At 56.2% G+C, this 22,933-nt stretch overlaps 6 protein-coding genes across 6 annotated transcripts in view; 3 read left to right on the forward strand and 3 right to left on the reverse strand.

The window, feature by feature from the left end:
- Window positions 1–702, reverse strand: part of P884DRAFT_266650 (cytochrome P450) — a gene marked incomplete at both ends in the record, with an annotated part of 1,353 nt that extends 651 nt beyond the window's left edge. The window contains 2 exons of the mRNA XM_069442045.1: window positions 32–391; window positions 435–702. Coding sequence (XP_069300991.1) covers window positions 32–391; window positions 435–702 — 628 coding nt within the window. The remainder of the gene's footprint in view (window positions 1–31; window positions 392–434) is intronic.
- A 1,179-nt stretch (window positions 703–1,881) lies between these two features.
- Window positions 1,882–3,234, forward strand: P884DRAFT_191861 (RNA polymerase II transcription elongation factor-domain-containing protein; the record flags this gene model as incomplete). The annotated part of the gene is made up of 2 exons (XM_069437624.1): window positions 1,882–1,990; window positions 2,102–3,234. 2 exons carry the CDS (start codon window positions 1,882–1,884, stop codon window positions 3,232–3,234), a joined length of 1,242 nt encoding a protein of 413 aa, XP_069300992.1.
- Window positions 3,235–3,351: 117 nt separating this feature from the next.
- Window positions 3,352–6,469, reverse strand: P884DRAFT_311567 (S-adenosyl-L-methionine-dependent methyltransferase; the record flags this gene model as incomplete). The annotated part of the gene is made up of 3 exons (XM_069445201.1): window positions 3,352–3,943; window positions 4,172–6,090; window positions 6,357–6,469. 3 exons carry the CDS (start codon window positions 6,467–6,469, stop codon window positions 3,708–3,710), a joined length of 2,268 nt encoding a protein of 755 aa, XP_069300993.1. The 3' UTR covers window positions 3,352–3,707.
- A 2,211-nt stretch (window positions 6,470–8,680) lies between these two features.
- P884DRAFT_311574 (DNA glycosylase) lies at window positions 8,681–10,522 on the forward strand. The gene has a single exon (XM_069445202.1). It carries the CDS (start codon window positions 8,785–8,787, stop codon window positions 10,504–10,506), a length of 1,722 nt encoding a protein of 573 aa, XP_069300994.1. The 5' UTR covers window positions 8,681–8,784; the 3' UTR covers window positions 10,507–10,522.
- Window positions 10,523–11,138: 616 nt separating this feature from the next.
- On the forward strand, window positions 11,139–18,149 carry P884DRAFT_216374 (SEN1 N terminal-domain-containing protein). Its single transcript, XM_069439308.1, has 4 exons — window positions 11,139–11,809; window positions 11,886–17,436; window positions 17,499–17,711; window positions 17,767–18,149. The coding sequence occupies exons 1-4, from the start codon at window positions 11,454–11,456 to the stop codon at window positions 17,824–17,826; spliced, it is 6,180 nt and encodes a 2,059-aa protein (XP_069300995.1). The 5' UTR covers window positions 11,139–11,453; the 3' UTR covers window positions 17,827–18,149.
- Window positions 18,150–19,566: 1,417 nt separating this feature from the next.
- Window positions 19,567–22,350, reverse strand: P884DRAFT_274699 (amidase signature domain-containing protein; the record flags this gene model as incomplete). Its single annotated transcript, XM_069442759.1, has 3 exons — window positions 19,567–19,588; window positions 20,602–22,186; window positions 22,329–22,350. The coding sequence occupies 3 exons, from the start codon at window positions 22,348–22,350 to the stop codon at window positions 19,567–19,569; spliced, it is 1,629 nt and encodes a 542-aa protein (XP_069300996.1).
- Window positions 22,351–22,933: the final 583 nt, after the last annotated feature.

Raw genomic sequence — 22,933 nt, forward strand, 5'->3', positions numbered from 1 at the left:
GGAGGAGGGGGGAGGGGGTTGGGCGACTTACATTCCTTGATGACGTTGTTCAGGTACTTCATCTGCTTCAGCTGCTCCCAGGTGGGTTCCTCGACGCCCACGCTCTTGATCTCCTGCCTCAACTTCTCCACCGCCCGAGCATTCCGGGCCAGGAAGTAAAAGACGGACGACATGGCAGTCGCCGTGGTATCCCGGCCGTCAATGAGGACCGACAGGATCTGGTCGACGATGTACTCTTCGGGCGGGTTCGCCTTGAGCATCTCGTAGAGAAAAACGTATCCGCGGTCGCTCGCCCCCTCGCCGCTCTCCTCCCCCTTCTCTTCCTCCTTCTTCTTCTCGGCTACGGCCTTCTTGAGGTAGAAACGGACGGGTGGGGGAGGCGGTACATGAGCTCGCCGAGAAAGGCCGTCTTGGCGCTCTCGCGGCTGGCGTACTCAAGTCCCTGGCGAACTGCTGGGCCTCGGGCGAGGCCTGGGTCAGCAGGTTGGTGGAGCGGCCGAGCAGCAAGTCGGAGTCGGTGGACGAGTCCATGGTCATGTCGAGCAGCAGGCTCTGCATGTCGAAGGCGAAGGCGACGCCGGCGAAGAGGAGGTACGATGACGCCCTGGGCGAGGTTTTGTCCGCGATCAGCCAGCTGTAGGCACGCTCGACGGCCCAGATGGAGAGCGGAACGCTGAGGACGGCCAGCGCGAGAGTAGTCATCTCTTGAAGTTTGAAGGGTCACCCCAGCATTCACTACAATTCTTTATTTTCCTTGTCACCTCTTCAGAGTAAGATGGTGCAACATAGAGGTTCTTGAGAGGTTCTTCTTGACCTATTTATTTTTTTTTCTTTTGCTTATTCCCTTTACCCCCCCTCTTTTATCCCACCTCTTTTCTTTCCTTGCATTCTGGGAGACATTGGTGTGGCCGAAGGATGATGATCGAGGCAGTCGAGTGGCTTTTTGGCGTCTTGGTGAGGAGAGAAAAATAGCCTCTGTACTTCCGTACTTGACCATGGCCGAGGGCACCTGCGTCACGAATGAATGACGCCGCGGTCAAGGACTGTGCGCTGTCGTACGGGCATCTTGAGGGTCTGTTCCTGGTGAATTTGGCCTCGTAGCCCTCGGGCGTCAGCTCCTCACTGCACCTTTCGGTGCATGAAACGCCGTAAGTTGCAGAGAGAGGAGACAGGGCCTGATTCGAAGTCCTTTCGTGTAAAATTTGATGGCATGGTTGCATGGGGGAAGCTTGCGACTTTTGCTTTGAGACACTTTTCTTGTTTCCCCAATCTTGCTTGCCTTCTTATTTTTTTCATTCGCGTATACGTCTCCATTGCATAAGCAAACGACATCTTACCTCAGGAAGAGCACCGCACGTAGGCAAAGCTGCAGAGGGCTGCTTAGTTCTGTGATTACGCATGTGCGCATCCAATGACGGCACGGTGGCTTTTCAATCAATACACTGGCAAGAATATAATTGCTCCTTCCCGTTCAGTCGTGTTCAATTCCTTTCATTGAGTAGCTAAACGCTTACCGGATACATGACTTCATACTATACGGAGTACACTACAAACAACACGATACTACTTGGCATATAATACTCCGTACCATACACAATAACTAACTCTAGTGTACACTACTCCGTAAAAATACCTAAAATTTACCAGGGATATCCGGGGAAGCCCCACTTAAACCCGCAGATCGCTTGATCTTTGATCCCCAGGATCCAACTAGTTAATCCGCTCGCTAATTACGTAACACCCGCTTTCCGGGAATTTGTTGACGATCCCCTGCCGAGCCTGCCCACCCTTTGGCCGCCTGCTTCGCCCGCCCATCCCCGGTCTCGCCAACATAAACTCCACAACTCCGGCGAACCACCTCCAACACCCAACAATTGCCCCATGGCTGCTCAAGGAGTTCTGGACCCAACGAAGCCCGGCCAGTACCCGGTCATTCTCAGCGATGCCCTACTGGGCAAACCATCCAAGGACGCATACGTCGGCATCAGATGTGAGTTGTCTACTCGTCACTTTAATGATGCTTTCCATTGTGGCCGCCGACGGCTTGTTTCTTCTCTTGACACCATCATTGATCGGTGCTGACTCCCTTATCCGCACACAGACAATCACCGGCCAGCCCTCTCGTCAGACTCCGCACCAAATGCACTGCATCTCAAGAAATCCGCCAAGGACGGCTCCTTCAATCTCGGCTTCGAAGACCAGGGCAACAAATACCAGTACAATGGCGTGCGAACGACCGGCGACGGCAACTATGTCCTCATATTTGACCCCGCTCGCAAAGTATTCGTGTTGCACCAGGTCGAGTCCACCTTCCACATGAACATCACCCGCACGCCGACAGAGACCAATGCCGAGACGCTGCGCCAGCAGTTCCCCCACCTCGAAGTGAAGCCACCCAATATCCCAAAGAAGCCGAGAGGAAAAGGTGCGGAGAAGGCCAGCGCAGGCAAGGCGACTGCTGCTACCAAGAGCACACCCACAAAGGCCAAGGCGGGCAAAGCTCCAGGCGCCGAAACGCCAAAAGCCAAGGAGGACAGTCAGACCGAGACGGCCAAGGCCGTGGAACTCACGCTTCCCGACCTCACCGCGCAGCCGAAGCAGCCCGAGCCGTCCGCATCCCAGTCCGAACCAGACAAGAAGGCGAAGCGGCCGGCCTTGTCGCCCGTCGAGTCCGAGGAGGAGGAGGACGATGACGACGGCGGGCTGACGGTGGAGTACCCAGAGGGCGACCCGGCCGCCTTCCGCGAGTCCAGCCAGTACCTACCCACCTTCCCGGCCTCCGTGACGAGGCGCTTCTCCGAGTTTGCTAAGGAGCGCGAGTCGGAGGAGGACGACGACTTCGACACCAGGTTAGCGGGCGGGTACGAGGTCGAGATGCGCGAGGAGGAAGGGTATGAGGAGGGTGACGAGTACGAAGACGGAGACGAGGAGGAAGAGGAGGAGGAGGAGGAGGGGGGGGAGGAGGAGCAACACGAGATGCCGCCGGCCCGGCAGGCCAGCCCTCCTCGGCCCGTTAGGAGGGAGGATAGTCCCGTTGCTGTCGAGCCGGATCGGTACACGTTTGACGAAGGGGACGACGACGAGGATGCAGTCGGTGACGATGCGCTGGAGGAGGATATAGGAGAGCTCGAAGCGGCGCTGGCGAGGGAGTTTGAGCAGGCGCAGGAGGCCGGTCAGGAGATCGGTCATGACGCTGGTCACGAGAGTGATAGCTCCGTGAGCGTAGAGGAGTAAGGGGGTTGTTTTGTTTTGTTCTTTTCATGGTCATCGTTCGGACGTTCGGGGACGGGTTTTTATCTTCCTTTCCTCATTTCCTTATCTCGGGTCAGGGTCTCCAAGGCGTTACTGGGTTATAGCGCAGGTATTATCATCAGAAGGCACCGGTTAGTGCCAACCCCAGGGTAATTTTTTTTCTTTTCTTTTCTGGCTTTTTGGAGTGCTGGTTATAGCACTAGGAAGAGGCACGGGAATGCCTGTTTTTTGGTTCCGTTTCGTGAAGTCAAGAGAAGAGCTTCTATACAGTCGGCAGGTCATTGTTTGGGTATGCCGTCCAAGATATATTCATCGCGTGGGCAAACTCGCGACGAACGGTGTGGTGCGAAGTTTGCCATGCCAGCCTGACGACTCGCAATGTCCTCTTTGTCGATCAGACACCTCCGGGTATGTCGCCTCATCGTGCTTGTACAGCGAACTTGACTATTATTACTCTACCGGTATTGTTCAGACTCCAGGTCGATGCCCCATCGAAGACCCAAGTAAACGAACCACAACCTGATGCGAATATCCTCTCTACTCCTAGCCACGACATTTCGAATGCCTTTCGTGTAACCGGCACACTCTTCCTCCGACAAGAACCGCTCAGAAAGCAAGAAGAAGGAAAGAAACTGAAACACGCACATTTCAAAGCTCAAACCCGTCTCATGCCCCTCGACCAGCCGTACTCCTGTATACAACCCCCTCCCCAATCTCATCTCTTCAACAGGCTATGGTCCGTCCCTCTTGTACCGCAGGAACGATCCCTTCCACATCGGTCAGTCCAGCAGCGTGTAGGGGTGTTCCTCGGTGCCATTGCCGTCCTCGGCCGTCCACATCTCGACAAGATCATCGTCACCGTCGTCGTCGTCGCCGTCCACACAGTAAATCCACCGCTTGCGCTTCCCCGTCGTCCGACGCGCCGCCTCGCTGCTGCTGCTGCTGCTGCTGTTGTTGTTGTTGTCGTCGTCGTCGTCCATCAGGCAGACGTACTTGTCCGAGGAGAGGTCGCTCGGCATCCCCGCGCGGGCGTACTCTTCCCTCCGGACGGCGGCGGGGTCGAAGCCGTCCTGGACCAGCAGCCAGTCGACCAGGTGCTCGTACAGGACCCGGACGACCGAAGGGGGGAACGCGTTGCCGATCTGCTTCTTGAGGCGCTTGCCCCGGAACCGGTGCCACACGGGGAACCCCTGCAGGACGGCGTACTCGAGCGGCGTGAAGTCGCGCTCGCCGCTCCAGTGGTGGTTCTGGCCCCCGCTGCAGGTGATGGTCCGCGCCAGCGTGGCCGGGTCCCACCGCTCCCTCGGGCGCGCGAAGCGCTTGCGCCGGTCCGGCCGGTGCAGCGGGTGCCGCCGCAGCGCCGGGGACGACGAGACGGCGGCCAGCGCCGACGCGGGCGTCACCCAGCGCTTGAGGCCCCCCGTGCCGCGCTCGTTGTGCGTGTAGGGGGGGAAGGGCGGGAGCGGCTCGCCGGGGGCGGAGCCGATCATGAGGAGCCGCTGCCGCGTCTGCGGGACCCCGTAGCTCGACAGCCGGACGCACCGCCAGCGCAGCGAGTAGCCCAGCCGGACGAAGCCGCGGATCAGGCGGTGCAGGTGGCCCCGGTGGGCCGGCCACAGCAGCCCGAACGTCTCCTCCACCGTGAAGATGCGCGGCCTGCTCCGCTCCACGACCCGCGGGCACGTCAGGAACGCCTCGATGTTGGCCTCGTCGTCCTTGCCGCTGATGGTGTGCGCCGGAGAGAAGACCTGGCAGGGGGGCGACAGGTGCAGCAGGTCGACCTTTTTCCCCCTCGTCTCTTCCGAGTCGCAGTAGTCCGCCACCGACAGCGCGTACACCTTCGTCTGGGGGAAGTTGCTCCTGAGCGTCTCGACCGCGTGGTTCCAGTTGTCCACCACAAACTCCAGGTGGACACCTGCGCGCTCGATGCCCCTCGCGGCCCCGCCCGCGCCCGAAAACACGTCTCCGGCGGTGTAGCGCTGTCCGCGCGAGAGGCGAGGAGGAGACCCCGGCTCGGACGACTCCAGATCACAGACTGGCTGACTAGGACCGCCGCCGGGTCTGTGGGACCCCCCGGGGACCTTGCCGCCCCGCCATCGGTTGAGGTTGATGCTGTCGGGTATCTTGCAGTCCGGGTCTGCCTCGTCCTCGCCGATCCTGATCAGGGCGTGCTCTAGGGGCTTGTCCCTGCTGCTGCCGACGTATCGGATCTGGAACCGGAAACGACAGACCAGCGGGGCCTGCTTCTCCGCCCACCGTCTCTCCGGGCTTCCGTGGCCGGATGGTCCGGACCCGGCGCCGTGGTCCGGAAACGGCGCGTTTGTGATTCTGAGCTCTCTGGCGCAGAGGATGTTGCTGGCGCTCGTTTTGACCAGCGAATGCTGCTGATCCCAACGGGCGGCGCTCGGGTAGTCAAACACCGAGATCATGGTGACCTCGTCCGGCTGGCGTGGTGGTAGCATGCCGCACAGTGTCTCGTTTCTCGAGAAGCCTATGCCGTGGATGTCGACATCCGAGCTTCCTGCAGATCTTCTTCTTCTGATGGACCTGATTCTCACAAACTCGACCTGGACCTTGATGGCCTGAGCCAGCCCGACATGGGCCCTGCGGTCTGGGATCGCGTCGACGGGCTGCCTTAGTTGGACCGTCTTGCCCGGCTCGAGTCGAATCCCGTTGGGGAGCCTGTAACTTCTGTACTCCCGTGCCTCGTCCTCCAGGACGATGACTTCGGCCGAGACTTCCGGGGCATCGTCCCCGCCGGTCAGGTCGATGACGTGGGAGACATCCTCCTCGAGAGCGGCTTCGAGCTCAGACCTGTCATCAACAGACTCCGACGGACTGGAACTCCGCTGGCGATCGTTGTTGCATGCGTCTTGGTGTCGGACGATAAAGCAGTCTCTGAGCTCGGCGAGCTTCTGATGTACCTCTTCGTCGAATTGCCCCATTCTGAAGAGGCGACCAGAAAAGGAGAGAGCTCGTCCTAGGAGCACGGTGTCAAGTCAACAGGAAAATAAAAAAATGGAATAAAAACATCCAAGTATCAGGACTTGATAAGATTTAGAACCCAGATCATCCGCAAAGAAAATGTCGGTTCTGCGCTAGACCTTGCGAGATAGAGTGCGCATACTCCTGTCAAAAGAACGGAATGATAGTAAGGATAAAGGCGCCATAAAGCTCTGTGGAACTGGTAGGGTAGAACAGCTTCCGAGAAAGCCATTGCTTTGAGGGCCTGAGAAGAATTCCTTCGGTTTGTTCCAAAAATGGAGCTTGTGCAGATTGTATTTCAAGAATCGTTCTCCCTTGGTTAAGCTCGGCAACAATTGTCTCGAATGGATGAAATGACTGCGAGCGGGGAAACTTCGTGTAGCGCCGAGAGAAGTGTGGCTAGCAGAGCTCGCTTGGCTATTCAACGCTGCTCTTGCATCTGTATCTTTTGTCATAGCTAGCAGTGCTCGAAACCTTTAATAGTTGGCACTAGGTGACATTGCGCTCATAGATAGATCTGGGGACAACAAAGCTAGCTGATAATAGGGGCAATTCAAGCTGGCATTTGGTCATCCAGGAGCACATGTACATGCAAGACCGGGTTTGATTTTCTTTATTTTTTTTTAATTTCATCTTTGTTTTCTTGAGTAACACTTTCAATGTTCATATCGGTCCCAATACCACAGCCGTTCATGATGCACTCCTTGCTCGTCCGATGTTCTTCAAACATCGGCTACGGCAACAACAGCCCACGAGAACCCATTTACAAGACACAAAGAACGAGAATAATTTATATAGATAAAGGAAACATTTTCTTTAATTCTTTAAGAAAGAGGTTTGTTGTACCATAGCATCTACCCCGATTTTAGACAACAGCGTGCAGAAGTTTCGCTCACCACGTTACCACTGATGCGGTATAGCAGGCTTTTGTCGCTAGGAAAGGGCCTAACATATGACAAGAAATCAAAAGAATATGTTTGCTTTATGGTTGTTGCATAGTGAGCTATTGAGCAAGAGGTGAAAGCGTGCGCGCAGGCGACAACTAGGGGATATTCAGGGGCTAAGGAAGTTACGTCAACAAGTGATTGTGGTTGAAAGTTCGTTGCGACGACAACCAGGGTTAGGGTTAGACATCGAAATGCTTAGCCGTGCCGGAGAGACTGGATCCGTTCCGTGCTGGAGTCAATGAGCGGCCCAGAAGCGCCCCACCACAAGTTTTTACCGCGCAATTTTGCCCTCTTGCTACAGTTGTCTCCTTACTCTGAGAGCTGTTTGAGGAAGCAAACAGTCAGCTGCTTGCCAACACCCTCATTACACTGCTTGTTCTTGGATGTCAACAACAGGTAAGCCCTTTGTGCTCAAGCATCATTGATGGTTTCTTTTATCATGATGCCCCTTTCAATTCGACAAAACCTTGACTGCTGAGCTCGTCTGTGAGGAGAAGAAATGCTCTGATCTGTTACACTCGTCAAGATGTTTAGCAAATCGGCGACTTCTCTGGGTCCTGGCTAATCATTCAAACCTCTAGGACAACGTTCCCTACTTCTACCACTGTCATAGTCTTGTTACTTGAGGTAAGGAACTTCATGCGGAACGGCTCAGCCATTTCGATGCTTGCTTCTGCATTGTTGTTACGCAGGCTTGTACGCTATGACAAATGTTTGATAGATTTAATTCTGCTTGGTTCCCATTAAGTTTTCTCAATCTCGAACTTTTATTAGGGAGTATCACAATAAAAATACCTTTATGTGCGCAATACTGTGTGCTCGCTTATAGCTAGTCCTTGAGACCTCAGAGACAATCTTTGTTCTCCTTTGAGCTGTATATATAAGCTATCTTGACGCTCCCGTCGCAATCTTTATTCCAGGGAAGCAGAACTCTTGTATGGTTAGGCGCTGCATTCAGCCTACTCAGAAGTGACCTTACACTTCCGGCGAGCATATGACACAGTTTTGATGACGTTGTCTGATCATGCGGTACCTTTCAGCAACAGGAGAGAACCGAGAAAGGCCAAACACATGCAGGCACATGCAGCTTGGCATGTTGGCTGTCTTGCTTCGCCCTCACGTATATCCCTGAGGTATCCAGATAGTGAGTGATCTTCATGTGGCTCCGGTACTTTCTGGAATGGCGGGTAGGTGGGCAACTTCCGTTTCGCTCGCACACTCCTTCCTTATGACAGGCATTCCATCTATGCTTCGATGCTTATCCCTCTTAAAACGAAGATTGGCGACTTGGCTCGATGAATTTTTTAATTAGGCACTCTTGAATTTACTGTCAGTACCTCCTCTCCCTTCGCCTTCCCTTCTCTCTACACTAAACTCACCTCACCCATCCACTCGACTTCTCTCCCTTAGCAGGCGCCTCAGTTACAGATCTCCTCCCAGCTCCTTACGATATATCAAGAACCGGAAATTCGAGTCCTTCCACGCAATCAGCCTACGGGCACTTCCCTATTCTGTGCTCAGTTTGGAACGCATCATTCCACAAAAAACTTGTATTTTCAGAGACTTACAGGTCTGAGCGTGACTGAGCTTGCCGCAAAAAATGCAGACACGCGCGGCCAGAAGGAAACTTGCCAGTGCAGCCCTAGATGTCGGCGGCAAAAATGGACCCCATGCGGCACCGGCAGAGGCCGCTCAGACTCTGGTAGCCATCGGAGATTCAGAGTCCACCGCCAGACTGGTGGCTTCGAGCCAGGTCGCCAAAGGCACCACGAAGCCCAATCGCGGCGGGAAAAAACAGCCCAAGAGGGTCAAAGGCGGCTGGGCCCTGCCTCATGGTATGGGTTCTGAAGTCGTCAACGAGAGCGCTTCTGTTCCCCAAAATGTGATGCTTTCCGAGACTATGGAGTTGCTGCCCGATCTAGAGCCATCAAACCACAGCGGCTCCGTTGTGACTGGGCAGCCTGACTCCAACGCCGAGGCACACACGCCCAAACATGCGAGGTACTCCCACCTGAGGGTTCGGATCGCAAAAGCCAGGGCTCAGGTGAAGGTGGAAGAGGCCAACGGCCGTCTCGTCAACCAGGAGGATGAACGTCCTCGAAAGCGGATGCGAGTTACACCGCCGATTGGCAGCACAGAATCCGACATCCGAGATCTTCATGAAGGGAAGCTGAAGTCCAACTCGGTGAAGATCGAGGACAGAGCATCACTGATACAACCCATGCCTAAGGTTCTGATTATCAGGGGCATCACAATCAAGGACAACGTCATCACTCGAACCTCGGGCAAAATCATCGTGGATGCCAGCCAACTCCTGGACCCTAACCTGAGACGCATCGTCAAGAGAGGCAAGGACAACCCATACGGCTTGACACCTGGGTTCACGCCATACCCGTACAGAAGGGTTCCAACACCTGAAGACTGCGAAGAAGTGCACGCAATTCTGGCACAATTGCATGGCGAAGTAAAGCAGCCAGAGAAGCTCCCCGCAGCTTCTTTAGAAGTCGCCGGCTGCGGCGAGGTTCCTTGCGTTCTCGACGCCCTTTTGAGGACGCTAATTAGCGGCAATACTCTCATGTCCCTCGCAGACGCAGCCATAAAGAACCTGGCCAACCACTATGGACTCCGCCAGGAAGGCACTGGTGCAGGGAGCATCGACTGGAACAAGGTCCGGTTGTCATCGCACCAAGAGCTTGCACAGGTTATCAAGGTCGCCGGAAATGGGCCCAAGAAAAGCAAGCATATAAAGCAGATCCTTGACATCGTATTCGAAGAGAATGTTCAGCGGGCCATGATGCAAGATCCAGCCCCAGAAGCAGGGAAGAAGGCCCGGGAGCTGCTCTCTCTCGACCACATGCACGGCATGACCAAGGACGAAGCCATGGCCAAGTTTGTGAGCTATCCGGGAGTCGGAATTAAAACAGCGGCTTGCGTCACATTGTTCTGTCTTCGACTGCCATGCTTCGCCGTGGACACACATGTTCACAAGTTCTGCCGCTGGCTGGGGTGGGTACCGGAGAATGCCGATCCTGACAACTGTTTTCGGCACGGCGATTTCATGGTTCCTGACCACCTCAAGTACGGGCTGCATCAACTGTTCATTAGGCACGGCCAGGTGTGCTTCAAATGCAGAAAGGCCACCAAGCCCGGGACAAGAGACTGGAACGAGGCCCCGGACTGTCCGCTGGAGCACCTGCTCGACCGGAGCAAAGATGAAGCGGGTGCAAAAGCAAAACAGATCAAGAAGATGGAGGGAGTCAAGGAAGAGGCTAGTTCTGAAACGGAAGACGTGGACATTGAAGAGGAGGTCCAGGGGGAATAGGGAGACATGTGCTGGGAAGAGGGGGGCGGGCACCGAGCAGATCCTGAGGGCACCAAGAAGCGTGTGTGTGGATCTGGCACAATCTCGGAAAGAATATCGCCCGGGAGGCTTTGCAAGCATTTAGCACCAAGCGCGGACTTGATTTGTAGCTAGAGATGATGTTTGACCGGGACTGTACAGGTTTCGGGTCACTGTTCTTCGAGGTCTTGTGGGGGGTTAGCTATTTTAGTTAAGGGCGATGCAACCTACAAGCATTTTGAGACGCTGTGGTTCAAATCGGACTCAGGTAGTGTAGATGGATTCCGAAAGCATGGCGTACGGTCCCTTTTTTGCAAGTTCTCATATCGTCTTCAGCGGGATTGCTATGATGGCATCCGACGGCTCCTGGAACCGCGGCCAAGGCTTAATCAGAGCACCGAGGAGATAAGATAATAGGGTGCACGGGCCTACAGTCGCTGTGCCAGAGCTCTGCCCTACAGAGTCACGGTGTACTCCGTACGAATTACAGGGAATCAACGCGTCAAGCCGCTTAATCTTTCGCGACCGCGCGCCAAGCCGCTTTTGCCCGCCTTCCAAGCTCGAAGCTGTGCGCTCTTGGATGGGCGACGGTCCGCACCGGAAAAGATACTACCTACTTGGTGGGCATTGGGGAACCTGCCGTATCCGGGCTTCTCTGGGTCTTTTTTTCTTTTATCGTCTTCGATTGTGCTGGCCGCTCTCTTTGCCTGTTTGGGGCTTTTCAAGGCTTGAATTCTGCTGTTTCCTCTTCAGACGAACCCGCCCTTCAGCCCTGTTCCGCAAGCTCTTTTTGCATTGCATCCCCAGAATAACGGAGGGTCTCCGAAGGATGGTCTGGTCCTTTACTAAGGTCCCTATTCTCGAGTTTTCTCCTCCACCTCCACTTCATCCGAACCAAGTCGCTCTCGCTCCTCATTTTTGTGGTTGCCATGGAGTCGAGCGCTCTTCTCCAGTCGGCCGTTGCGTGGCACCGTGACTTCGAGGACCGACCACCCGACGCTCACCTTTGCTGCCCCAAGGTGAACCACGATGACTTTGCCAATTACGATGAGCCAGACGTTCCCGATGAAGACGGATTATCGGTCGAGGAGAAGAAACGCCGAATCGAGGAATACGAGGCCCGGTTCCAGAACGTCTACAACCTCAGCATCTTGATGGGCCTCGGGAGGGAGGTGGCCGGGGAATGGCTGGATAACTGGACACAGGCCGTGGACGAATGTCTCAGAGGATGCGATTCGTGTGTTAAGAATTGGCATCGCAATCGTGACCCCTACCTCAACGGCCTGTAAGGACCCTATTGCTCCTCTGTTGTGCCTTGCCCGGAACGGAACGGAAACTGATCCTTGCTGTCTCCCACACAGGCACCTCGCTCCGGAGAAGGTCGATTATATGCGGAAGATGCTCAGTGACTTTGACAAGCAACGCATAGACAAGGGCCTTCGGAAAGCGAGGCAACTCCTCGAGGCCCACGGCCCGATGTCGTCGGCTAAACTGGCCGACCTGGACATGTCGGCTGTCTTGGCTCTCTTTGAGGCTCTTTGCAGCATCGACTATCTTAGCCGCCCCGAGGGCCTCGATGACTTCAACTACGTCTTCGAGAAGACGCAACAAAAAAAGCCCCTGCGAATGCAAGGGGGCCTCATCCCCACCATGACCTATTTTCTTTTCGACGAATCCTCGGATTCCTATAGACAAAAGTTCGCAGAATGCGCTTGGGAAAAGCGGCCACCTGGTTCTCTCACGGACCAGGAGTGGGACTGGGCCATCTGCCCGTATTTGTCCTCCGCGATATTGAAGGTATCCCTGTCCAGAGGAATGCCCAGTCCGGACAGGATATGCAAGTTTTGGCGAGCCTTCTCCTTCGTCCTTCAGTCCCTGAGCGAGAAGCAAATCATCAATTCCCTTCGGGCGATGGAGGTGACGCCGAGCGTCTACTTTCTCGCCCTCGAACACCTGGTTACCGACTCTGAGGAGGCCCTGGCCATGGTTCTCAAGGCTCTTCGCGCGCTCATGGAAAAATCCGCAACCGCATTTTGGGGTGCTTTTGATCAGGTCCCTCCCAACCAGTTCATCGAGGAGATCTTTAAAAGCCCGGCCTTTCGCCGCTTCTTGAACAAGTCCCTGACCCCGGACATGATGGTCACCGAAGAGGACGGTCAGGTGCCGGCTTTGGCCGCTTGGATGAAGGCATATATTCGCTCTTTGCCCTCCATACACCGCTCGGATGTGTGCGAATCGCTTCTGCGACATCTTTTCGACACCTTCCGCCGCGATCCCACCGCCGACCGAGCCACTCAGACGACCTGCACTCTGGCAGGATTGGTTGCCCTCAACGAGTCGCTCTGTGGCTACCTGTATCAAAAGGACCCATTCGACACGGGCACTGCGCTCATCATGGTCAACCAGTTACTCAACCGAGTAGTACAGTACAGTGATGTGATCATCACAGCCGCCGGTCTCAAACCTGGAGACACTCTCAACATCGGCATTTCTCAAGCCGCCACGGGCATTATCCACTCTGCGCTTGCACTTGACTCCAGGGCGACCGAGATCGAGTGTAGGGCTTTGATCGAAGGAAAACCGGTCCAAGATGCCGTCAACCGGGACTCCGGAGCACTCTGGGAGTCCTTCTTAGAGATGCTCTGGTACGGACAGCCCGGGCACCTCGAGCTAGCGAAGGCCATGCTCATGGCAACCTTGCCCTTGAGAAACATCGAATGCTTCATCCCCAAGCGCAAAGAGCAACTCAAGCCGAGCCAGCAAAAATTCAATCAGAGGTATCAGCAGCAGACGGCCGCGATAGGGAGGATGCTCGGCCGCCTGTCCGATTTCAAGCAGGCCGACCTGGACAAGCTTTGCTCAGAGCCGCAGAGGTCGGCCATCCGTCCCATAATGTCGTCGCTGATCCACGGCGAAGATACCATCCGCGAAGCTGGGTTTGAACTACTAAAGGCCATTACGGATGAGAGCCTCCCATCGGAGGCAGTGGGCAAGATGCTAGATAATTATTTCACCTCCTTCTTGAATGCCTTCTCGGAGGCAGCAAACAGTCTCACCGCCAAGAGGGATCTTAGTAGCCCCTGGAGCCATATGCTGCCGACCCTGAAGTGCAGCGAGTTTGTCCTGAACGGCCTCTGTGACCCTTCTTCGGGTCAGCTGAGGCGTAAGGTGCTCACGAACGAGGAGCGCGTTGCTGTCAAGCGGTGGTGGGAGTGCGTGTGGCGTATCGTGGACCATTCATTCGGGATGATGAGGATGTGGCACGAAAAGGTCGACAAGAAGATAATGGAGGACTTCTGTCGAGACGTCATGGAACTGGGCAACAAGCTGTTCGCCCAAGACGGAGTCATGGCTTCAGCTTTGAGCCAACATAGCGTCGACGATATCGCAAGAACCAACGGGGATGCGACAGCAGAGGCGATGAGGGGTGTTCTAGAGCCGCCTCTGCGAGCTTCGCTTTCCCTTACCGACATGCTGCAGCTCAGGGATAAGTACCTGATCATGGGTATTATCGAGATGATCAAGAAGCTCCTTGCAAGATTGAACCAGAACGGCATGGTTCTCCCCAACAGAACTATAATGCACCTCGACAGCATGCTCAAGAAGAGGAAGCTTAACGATGGAAGGATAGATTATGCTCAGAAAACGAATCTGACCAACGAGCAGAAGATCGAGCTGCTCAAGGCGCTCGGGGAGGATGCAGTGATTGAGGAACAGTTTATGGGCACCAAATCCGGAGAGAAGGAAGCCAACGAGCGGTCGATGAAGCAAAGCAAGATTGATTTCTCCAAGATGGGCTTGAGCCTATCATCGGGGAATGTCAAAGATCACCTTGCCGCCATAACCCCCAACTTTGAGAGACGCGGTTCGGCGTTGATGGCAAAACTGAGAGAGGAAGTTCCGAAGCCTAAGCAGCCAACCAAACTGGACCAGAAGGCTATCTTGGCCAACCAGCAATCCATCAAAGAAGCTAGGGCTAGGGAGAAGGCGGAGAAGGCCAAGCGAGATGCCGAGGCCATCGCCAGAGCGAAGGCTTTGCGAGCTCCGCCCAAGACTGTCCCCGGAGAAGGCTCCGGTCTCCAGGGTATCGCCGGTGTCCGGGGCAAGGATCACGCGCCGGTCGTCAAGGACGAGATCATGGTTGGTTCGTCCTCGGAAGAGGAAGACGACTCCGAGGACGAAGAGATTGCTCTCAAAGCGAAGGCCGGGAACAAGAATCTTGGTGAGGCAGAACGCCGCCGGATGCTCATGCTGGCCGAAAAGAGGGGTCCTGTGAAGAAGGTCAAGCTTCAGAGGTCGGCCAAGGACATGCGGGCGCGCTTGATTCCGCCCATGGACGTCCTGCACCAGGCAATTCTGGAGTGGGACATTTTCCACGAGGGCAATGACCCTCCCAACGGCTACCGGTGCGACCGCGTCTCCGACACCTACCCGGACCCTATTAGTTACAAGCAAACGTTCTTTCCCCTGCTCATCAACGAGGCCTGGCGTTCGTTTGTCACTGCCAAGGACGAGGCCACGTCCAAACCGTTTGGCATCAAGGTGCTCAGCCGCATGACGGTCGACAAGTTTATGGAGGTTACTGCCTCCGTGCCCGCTCAAGTCAGTAAGGACAGGGGTCTATCTGAGGGAGACATTGTTATTATCTCGCAAGGGCATGATCCGCTCAATCAGCCGCAAGAGCTGCACTGTCTCTCACGTATCTGGAAGACAACCTACAAAAAGGATACCGTTGAAGTCGTCTACCGTCTGAACGCTAAAGGAAACCAGATCTTGCCCGCCCTCCTTCCTGGTTCTGAGTTCAACGTCGTCAAGATCACAAACATGACGACCATCGAACGCGAGTACGCCGCGTTGGAGAGCCTACAGTACTATGACCTCATGGACGAAGTCCTGAAAGCGCAGCCGTCGCCGATGCTGACCTTTGGCGACGAGGCGGTCAAGGGCGTCATGGAGAACTACCAACTTAATCCTGGCCAAGCGCGTGCGATCCTGAATGCCAAAGAGAACGACGGGTTTACATTGATTCAGGGGCCGCCGGGAACTGGCAAGACCAAAACCATTGTTGCTATGGTTGGCTGTCTCCTGACGGGGGTCCTGAAATCGTCTTCAAATGCGGTGCCCCTCTCTAGGCCTGGTGCCGCGCCCGCTAATCAAGCGCCTTCGAAGAAGCTGCTCGTCTGCGCTCCCAGCAATGCTGCGGTGGACGAATTGGTGCTGCGTTTGAAATCTGGTGTCAAAACGATGAATGGGACGTTTCATAAGATCGAGGTCTTGCGTCTGGGTCGCAGCGACGCGATTAACGCTGCGGTCAAAGACGTGACACTTGACGAGCTCGTCAAGGCCCGGTTGGACAGCGAAATCAATAATAGCGGCCCCAGCGACCGCGAGAAACTGCACCAGGAGGCCGGCCAGCTCAAAGAGAAGATCGCCGAGCTGCGGCCTCAGCTCGAGGCAGCTCGGGCAAGCGATAACCGCGCGTTCGCCATGAAGTTGCAGCGCGAGTTCGACGAGCTGAAACGACGTCAGGCCCATATCGGCGCCCAGATCGACGCCAACAAGAATGACGGAAACACGTTTGCGCGCGAGGTCGAGATCAAGCGCCGACAAATCCAGCAAGAGATTCTCGACAAGGCCCAGGTTCTTTGCGCCACCCTGAGCGGTAGCGGTCACGAGATGTTCAAGAATCTCAATGTCGAGTTTGAGACGGTCATCATCGATGAGGCGGCGCAGTGCGTGGAGCTGAGTGCCCTCATCCCCCTCAAATACGGCTGTTCCAAGTGCATCCTGGTCGGTGATCCGAAGCAGCTGCCCCCGACAGTGCTCTCGCAATCTGCTGCGAGGTACGGTTACGACCAGAGTTTGTTCGTGCGGATGCAGAAGAATCATGCCAAGGACGTCCACCTGCTCGACATGCAATACCGCATGCACCCAGAAATCAGTAGGTTTCCAAGCCAAGAATTTTACGAGGGCCTGTTACAAGACGGCGCCGATATGGGACGGCTCCGTCTGCAACCCTGGCATGAAAGCGAACTTCTTGGGCCTTACCGATTCTTCGATGTTAAGGGCTCGCAGTCACGCGGCCCCAAGAATCAGTCGCTGGTGAACGAGGAGGAGCTCAAGGTTGCCATGCAGCTTTACCGTCGTTTCCGTACCGACTACGGCAAAGTTGAGCTGAAGGGCAAGATTGGTATCATTACTCCCTATAAGGCCCAGTTGCTCCGACTCCGGCAGCGGTTCACGGAGAAATACGGCGAAGGGATTACCGAGGAGATCGAGTTCAACACCACGGACGCATTCCAGGGTCGCGAGTGCGAAATCATCATCTTCTCCTGTGTCCGAGCCAGTCCGACAGGCGGCATCGGTTTCATGACGGATATTCGCCGTATGAACGTCGGCCTGACCCGCGCCAAGTCGTCTCTATGGATCTTGGGTGACTCTCGTGCGCTGGTGCAAGGCGAGTTCTGGAGCAAACTCATCGAGGATGCGAAGCGGCGCGACCGCTACACCAGCGGTAACATCTTGGCGCTACTCGACCGACCGGGCAAAAAGGTACCGCTACCGACATTTGCTGGTTCAGTCTCTGAACAGCCCCGGCCCCAGGATGGCATGGCGTTGGACGATGTCGCCATGACAGACGCGCCAGAGTCTCCGCCGCAGAGACCTTCGGGGAGCAGTACTCCGGCGCCGCTGGGCCCCGGGCCAGCAAAGTCGCAGGCCCAGGAAGAACCGCAGGCTCCTCCAACACTACCATATCGCGGTGCAGGCATCGGTGGCCTCAATGAGAAGGGAGAGGTCACGTCAATGCTGCCGAGGGGCGGAGACGCCCCCGTCATCCAGTCGACCACCGGGTCAGCGGGGAAGAAGCGGGCGCGGGAGGAAAACGATGACGGCCGTCCGAGCACGAAGAAGGTATGAAACGGTAATGGCGTTCACCAAGCCTGGTTTTCGAACTAACACTAGCCACCTTTCAGATGAATCCCAGCTCAGACCAAGGCCCTGTGAAGATTCCGACAGGCCCGAGTAGGCAGAAACAACCGAAACCTCCAGTTGATCCTTCAGCAATGGAAGTGCTGGGTTTGGTTCCGCCGGAGAGGCCACCTGCTCAGCCATCGCGGCCCGCTCAACCGCAAGTCAGGCTGCCCGCTGGCCCTCGGCCGCCCAATCCAGGTTCCAATGCGCCAAAGGTGAGTGGCAATCGGTCCCAGTGATGTGCGAGCAGTGACCAATACGTTTATGCAGGGGCCACCAAGGAAGCCGGGTGCAGACCCGTTCATCAGACGAAAGCCAGGCAAACGTTGACGACGGTAGTGTACCGCCAATCTTCTGTAGCTTTGAACTTCTTTTTCTTCTTCTATTCTTTTCTTTGTTTTATTTCTAGGCCGACCATCATGTTTCCTACGCGGGCTGTTTTTCCTCTTTTGGAGCCATGCATAGCATAGATATTGGTTGCGGCGTACGCAGGACGGTCATGAGGACTTGGACTCATTCTAGCAAAAAAAAGGTGGATTGATGATAGACGGGGGTTTAGGGTCTTGGATCAAGACCCAATGGTAGGGCAACCGAGTTTGAACACTGGGTCTGGCCGCAAGAATAGGAGGAGCCGCGGTGGCCATCTCGCGGGCTTTCATCCTCGCCAGCAACCCAGGACACTCAAAACAAGTCATCGTCAGTACCCAGTAGGCTGGTCAGGCGGCTGCTGCTGGATAGCGGGCATTCCGTCTGCTTCCCTGTCCGAGGGGTGGCTCAGAGTAAGAGGACGCGCCAGTAGGACCTGTGGCGACTTCGAGAAGTAGGAGTAATGTCTCCCCATCAAAACCTCGTAAAAAAGGCGCCGGATGGAATCCCGTCCACTCACTGGACTGGCAATACCCGGTACCCCTCTTCCAAGCCACAAACCGTCCATGGGTTGGTTCCACAGAAGCAGCAGGACTTGTGCACGTATTCATTCCCCTTGCTGTCGCGAGCAGTTGCCGATCTGCCGGCTGAAGAAGCTGGTGGTTGGCTAGGGATTGATCAGTTACCGTTTTGAAGGGGCAGTATATCCCGTAGAAGGACCGAGTTCCAAGCCTGGACAGGCATTGAGAGCGGACAGGTCGGTTCAGCTTCATCTCTGCAATGGGATATCGACCGTCAAGTCCCTCCAAATATCTACTGGTTTGATCAAGCTTTACCCCCAACTCTCACCGGGGCACAATGTGCACGAGTGAGTGTCTGCGCAGGACGGAGATGGCAAGATGACGCTGAACATTTTGACGGACTGTGTTTCCATGATGACGACTAGGGACTTCTCTCTCTGACATCACGGCGCTGCTTCCCTTGCTTGACACCCGCGCTCGGAAGACATGTTTGACGGTTCTTGCTCCGATGGCGACTTCGGCATACCAGCCTACGCCGGCCACTTTCTTTAGGGACTGGAGTGGTGAGGATGTATGTTCCTCGACAATCTCCTCCCTGAATCGCCGCCGCTTTTCTTCTCTTTCTTCCCGAGTTTGAAAGTGGTTTACGTCAAGACCCCGCTGGTTCGTCCCATCTGCGAACCTCCGCGCGTCGAGTAAGAAACACGGCAGCAACGCCACTTGGAGTGTTGCCATCCATCTCCGTGATGCATACCATAGCCGTGCGTATCCGGAAGGCTGGTACCAGGTGAAGCGCGCCCGGCCGACTCGGTCAAAGTAGCAATTCTCTCCAAGCTGATCAGTCTCTCACTTTGTTTTTGGAGCGCAGCAACTTCCAGGCCTGCCCTTCCGGCATGTCTCCGGCAGACAACGGTGGTATCCGCGTCCGGCGGGATACCACAGTTACCGTCGAGTGTGGCCAGGCGTCCAACCCAGACAGGTCTTCGCCGGTGACGACCACCGTGGAGTCGTCTTCGGCATCACTACAGGAGAGCGAGCGCCCCAGGTCGCTTCCCGTCCGGGCCGGGCCCTCCGACTTCTTCACCAAGGTGCTCCGTTCGGATTCCCTCAGCCAGAGAAGGAGGAAGAAGAGAAGTAAGGAGAGAACGAGAGAGAGACAGGCAACTATACGAGAGCTGATCGACTACTCCCCCGAGACGACGTCCCTCCGGGGGGCCCCATGTCGGTGCCGGACGCCCTCGAAGAACAGTGCCCAAGAAGCCACAAGCGCTTCTCTTTCTGGTCGCTCAGGAGGAAGAAGGGATACAGGCCGAACAACGAGTCGAAGAAGGGCTTAATGGCCATGCCGGACTCGGCGGTGGCGGCAACGACAATCGGAGGGCACCGCCACATCGCAATCTCAATGCCGACCGAAGATATGCACCCGAGGCCTCCGGCACACTGTGAGCCCAAGGTCCCTCCGGCGAGTCTCCCTGACGAACCACTGCGTGAAGATGCCGGTCGGGATGAGCTAGCGTTCTCCCCAGCGCAGTCACGGGACCACATGCGGAGTGTTGCTGGCGATACCGAGTGTTCCTCGCCGTTGTACCTCGAGACTCGTGTGGCCGAGAAGGTTGAAGATCACGCCCATGGAGAGGATTACGCACAACTCCAGGCCGTGTACTCCCCAGTCGGTCTTCACAACGCGAACTCGGTGTCCTTGCCTGATTTGACTGAGCTTCACAAAGGCTTGCGCCACATGGGCACTGCTCTGACGGATCTCTGGGGCTCGCGCCGCCAGAGCGTGTCGGCAACCGCGCGGAGGTCGACGGACCTACCGCTTCTTCAGCGGCCAGCTTCCCCGGACAGCTTCTACACCGCCACCAGCGGGTTTGGTGTGTGAGCGTGGATAACTTCGACTGGGTGTCAGACTTGGGACATCGTGGCCTACGAGGCTCGGAAGTTTCAGGAGCAGCAGAGGCTCGGGATCGACGTTTGCGTGTGAAGACATGCCGAGATGTTTGTAAAATTGGAACAACAGCGTCCGCAACGGGATCGGGTTTTGAAGGAGAACGATAACCTCGAGAATGACACGGGGCGGATGACCCTGGAATCGTTGAAAGATGGGGTCGTGTTGGGAAACAATGGACCAAACAACGTGGGCTTGGTCAGCCGAAGGAGGACAGGCGTCAATAAATCCATCGTCGTTTGTCCTTGAATACGATGCGAAATCTAAAACACACCCAGCGGATACACCTCAGGAATATTTGCTACATTCGGGGTGATCGAGGGCACGCTATCATACACCCTGTGCTCCGCGGTCCCGTTGGCAAACGGGGGCATCTTGCGGACCGGGACGAGCTCGCTGATACGACTCGCAATGGTCAGCAGCAGATCTTCGCTCCACGATCGGCCGAGGATCTCCATGCCTACGGGAACGCCTAGAGGGGCGTCGTCTGAGGGAGGCGACAGGCCTGCCGGCACGCAGACGACGGGGTGCCCCGTCAGAGCGGCCAAGATGCCGTTGCGGCCGCTCTGTGACGGCGAGCCGACCTTGACGACGAGGTTTTGTTGCTCAGGGTAGATGATAGCGTCTAGCCTGTGGGTTGCAAACGTGGCTCTGAGCTCGAGGGTCAGGTTCCGGATGCGGCGCAGGGCGTCGAGATATGCGACGTCAGTGGTCGATGAAGAGGCTGCCCTGTTGATGAAGCGGTGTTGAGCCGGGATGACAAGGAATTCGCCGCCGCCGCCGCCGCTGTACAGTTCTCCGAAGCTTGCCGGGTGCGAGAGGGCGGCCGCCTCGAGATAGGAGTCGAGCGCCTCCCGGAACTCGAATGCCTGTACGTCCAGCTTCGCAACCGAAAGCGTACTGGGAAAGCGATCCGTGATGTTTACAATCTCGGCCCCGGCTGCCGCGAGTTTGGACAGCATGCTCGCCATGATGTCGTTGACTGGCGTCGTCTCGGGTGAGGCCGTCTGGTTGAAGAAGCCGTTCAGCAGGCCGAGGCGCAAGCCTTCCAAGCCGTTGCGGTCCAATCGCAGGGTCGCAGCGTAGTCTCTCTGCCTCGCCTCTGGCGGGGCCAGGGCTGTGACATTGTCCCGGGGATCGTACCCGACGCTCGCCATGACCGTCAGCGCCACCGCGAGGTCTCTGGGGTTGCGTGCCATGGCCCCGACGGCGTCCTGGGTGTAGCTGACGGGGATGACTCCGGCTCTCGAGATCAGGCCCCTCGTGGGCCGGAAGCTGAACAGCGCGTTCGCGCTCGCCGGGCTGCGGAGGGAGTTGACCGTGTCGGTCCCCGTCGCGAGGACGGCGAAGCTTGCTGCCACGGCTGCGCCGCTCCCTCCGCTGCTCCCGCCTGGGGTCCGCGTCAGGTCGTACGGGTTGACCGTCTGGCCGCAGAACGACGACACGGTCAGCCCTTCCAGGGCCATCTCGTGCAGATTGGTCTTGCCGAGGATGACGGCGCCGGCGTCCTTCAAAGCCCTGACCGTCGGCGCGTCCTCCAAAGGCTTGTTATGGGCCAGCGCCCGACACCCGCCCGTGGTGCTCATGCCGACGGCGTCGAAGTTGTCCTTGAGGAGCACGGGGACGCAGAACAGTGCGCCCGTCACGTTCCCCGCGGCAATCCGGGCGTCCAAGCCATCTGCGTCCGAGAGCGCCGTCGGGTTCAGCGAGATGACCGCGTTGATTCGGGGGTTGTACTCCTCGATCCGCGCAATGAAAGAGGAGACGACCTCTCTGCATGTGACGCTCCGGCTAAAGAGCGCATCGTGCAAGCTGTCGATGGTGACTTCCCGAACATCGAACTCGGTGCCTAGCGCTAGGGTCGTAGGTAGAAAGAGGAGCAGCAGGCCATGGACGAGTGAAATGCTCCAGCGGACCAGGCGTCCTCCTACGGCCATGTTCATGTGTAATTGCATGTATTCGCACCGAACAGCTGACGACTCGGCAACGTTAGGAACCTTGACTGACTCGGTTGGGCATTTTACACGGTGCTCACACGAGAAAAAAAAAAGAAAAACTAAGGCACTTCAGGTAATGGAATGCCAGGCCTGCGCTTGCCGACACCCGCTGCTGTTCCTTCTGTTTTTGTAGACCGAGATCAGGCGGGCAAGGCGGGAACGAGAGGATAACACAAGCCAGGCAATATCCGATATGTGCATGAGGCACTTCGAGAACTTCCTATACTGGTTACAAACATAGCTTTGAAGAGGTCTGCACAACCTTGCAAGGGATGATGCAATATTGGCACTCTCGCATCTTTTGAGGGAGATCGGCTGTGCGAGAGAAAATGAGGTCATAAGGATTGTTGCACGAAGGGTAAGGTCCATCCGCAACTGAGAGAAATGGGGAGGATGATGAGGCGAGTTCTAGATTTGGCTGCAGTGGAGGCCGCTGGGCGAGAGGCATGAGACAAGAGGTGTTGGAATGTGTAATCCGTACTCCGTACTGATCGGGTTAATGCTTTCTTGCTAGGTGGGATTAAGGTTGTGAATATGCTCTACTCTGTAGTTTGGCAGCCCCACCTTCGCTACAGAATGGCTTGTTTTCTTATCTATCCATCGCC

The sequence above is a fragment of the Thermothelomyces heterothallicus genome (genome assembly GCF_042370625.1).
Source record: "Thermothelomyces heterothallicus CBS 202.75 unplaced genomic scaffold P884_scaffold_2, whole genome shotgun sequence".
Classification (NCBI taxonomy): Eukaryota; Fungi; Ascomycota; class Sordariomycetes; order Sordariales; family Chaetomiaceae; genus Thermothelomyces; species Thermothelomyces heterothallicus.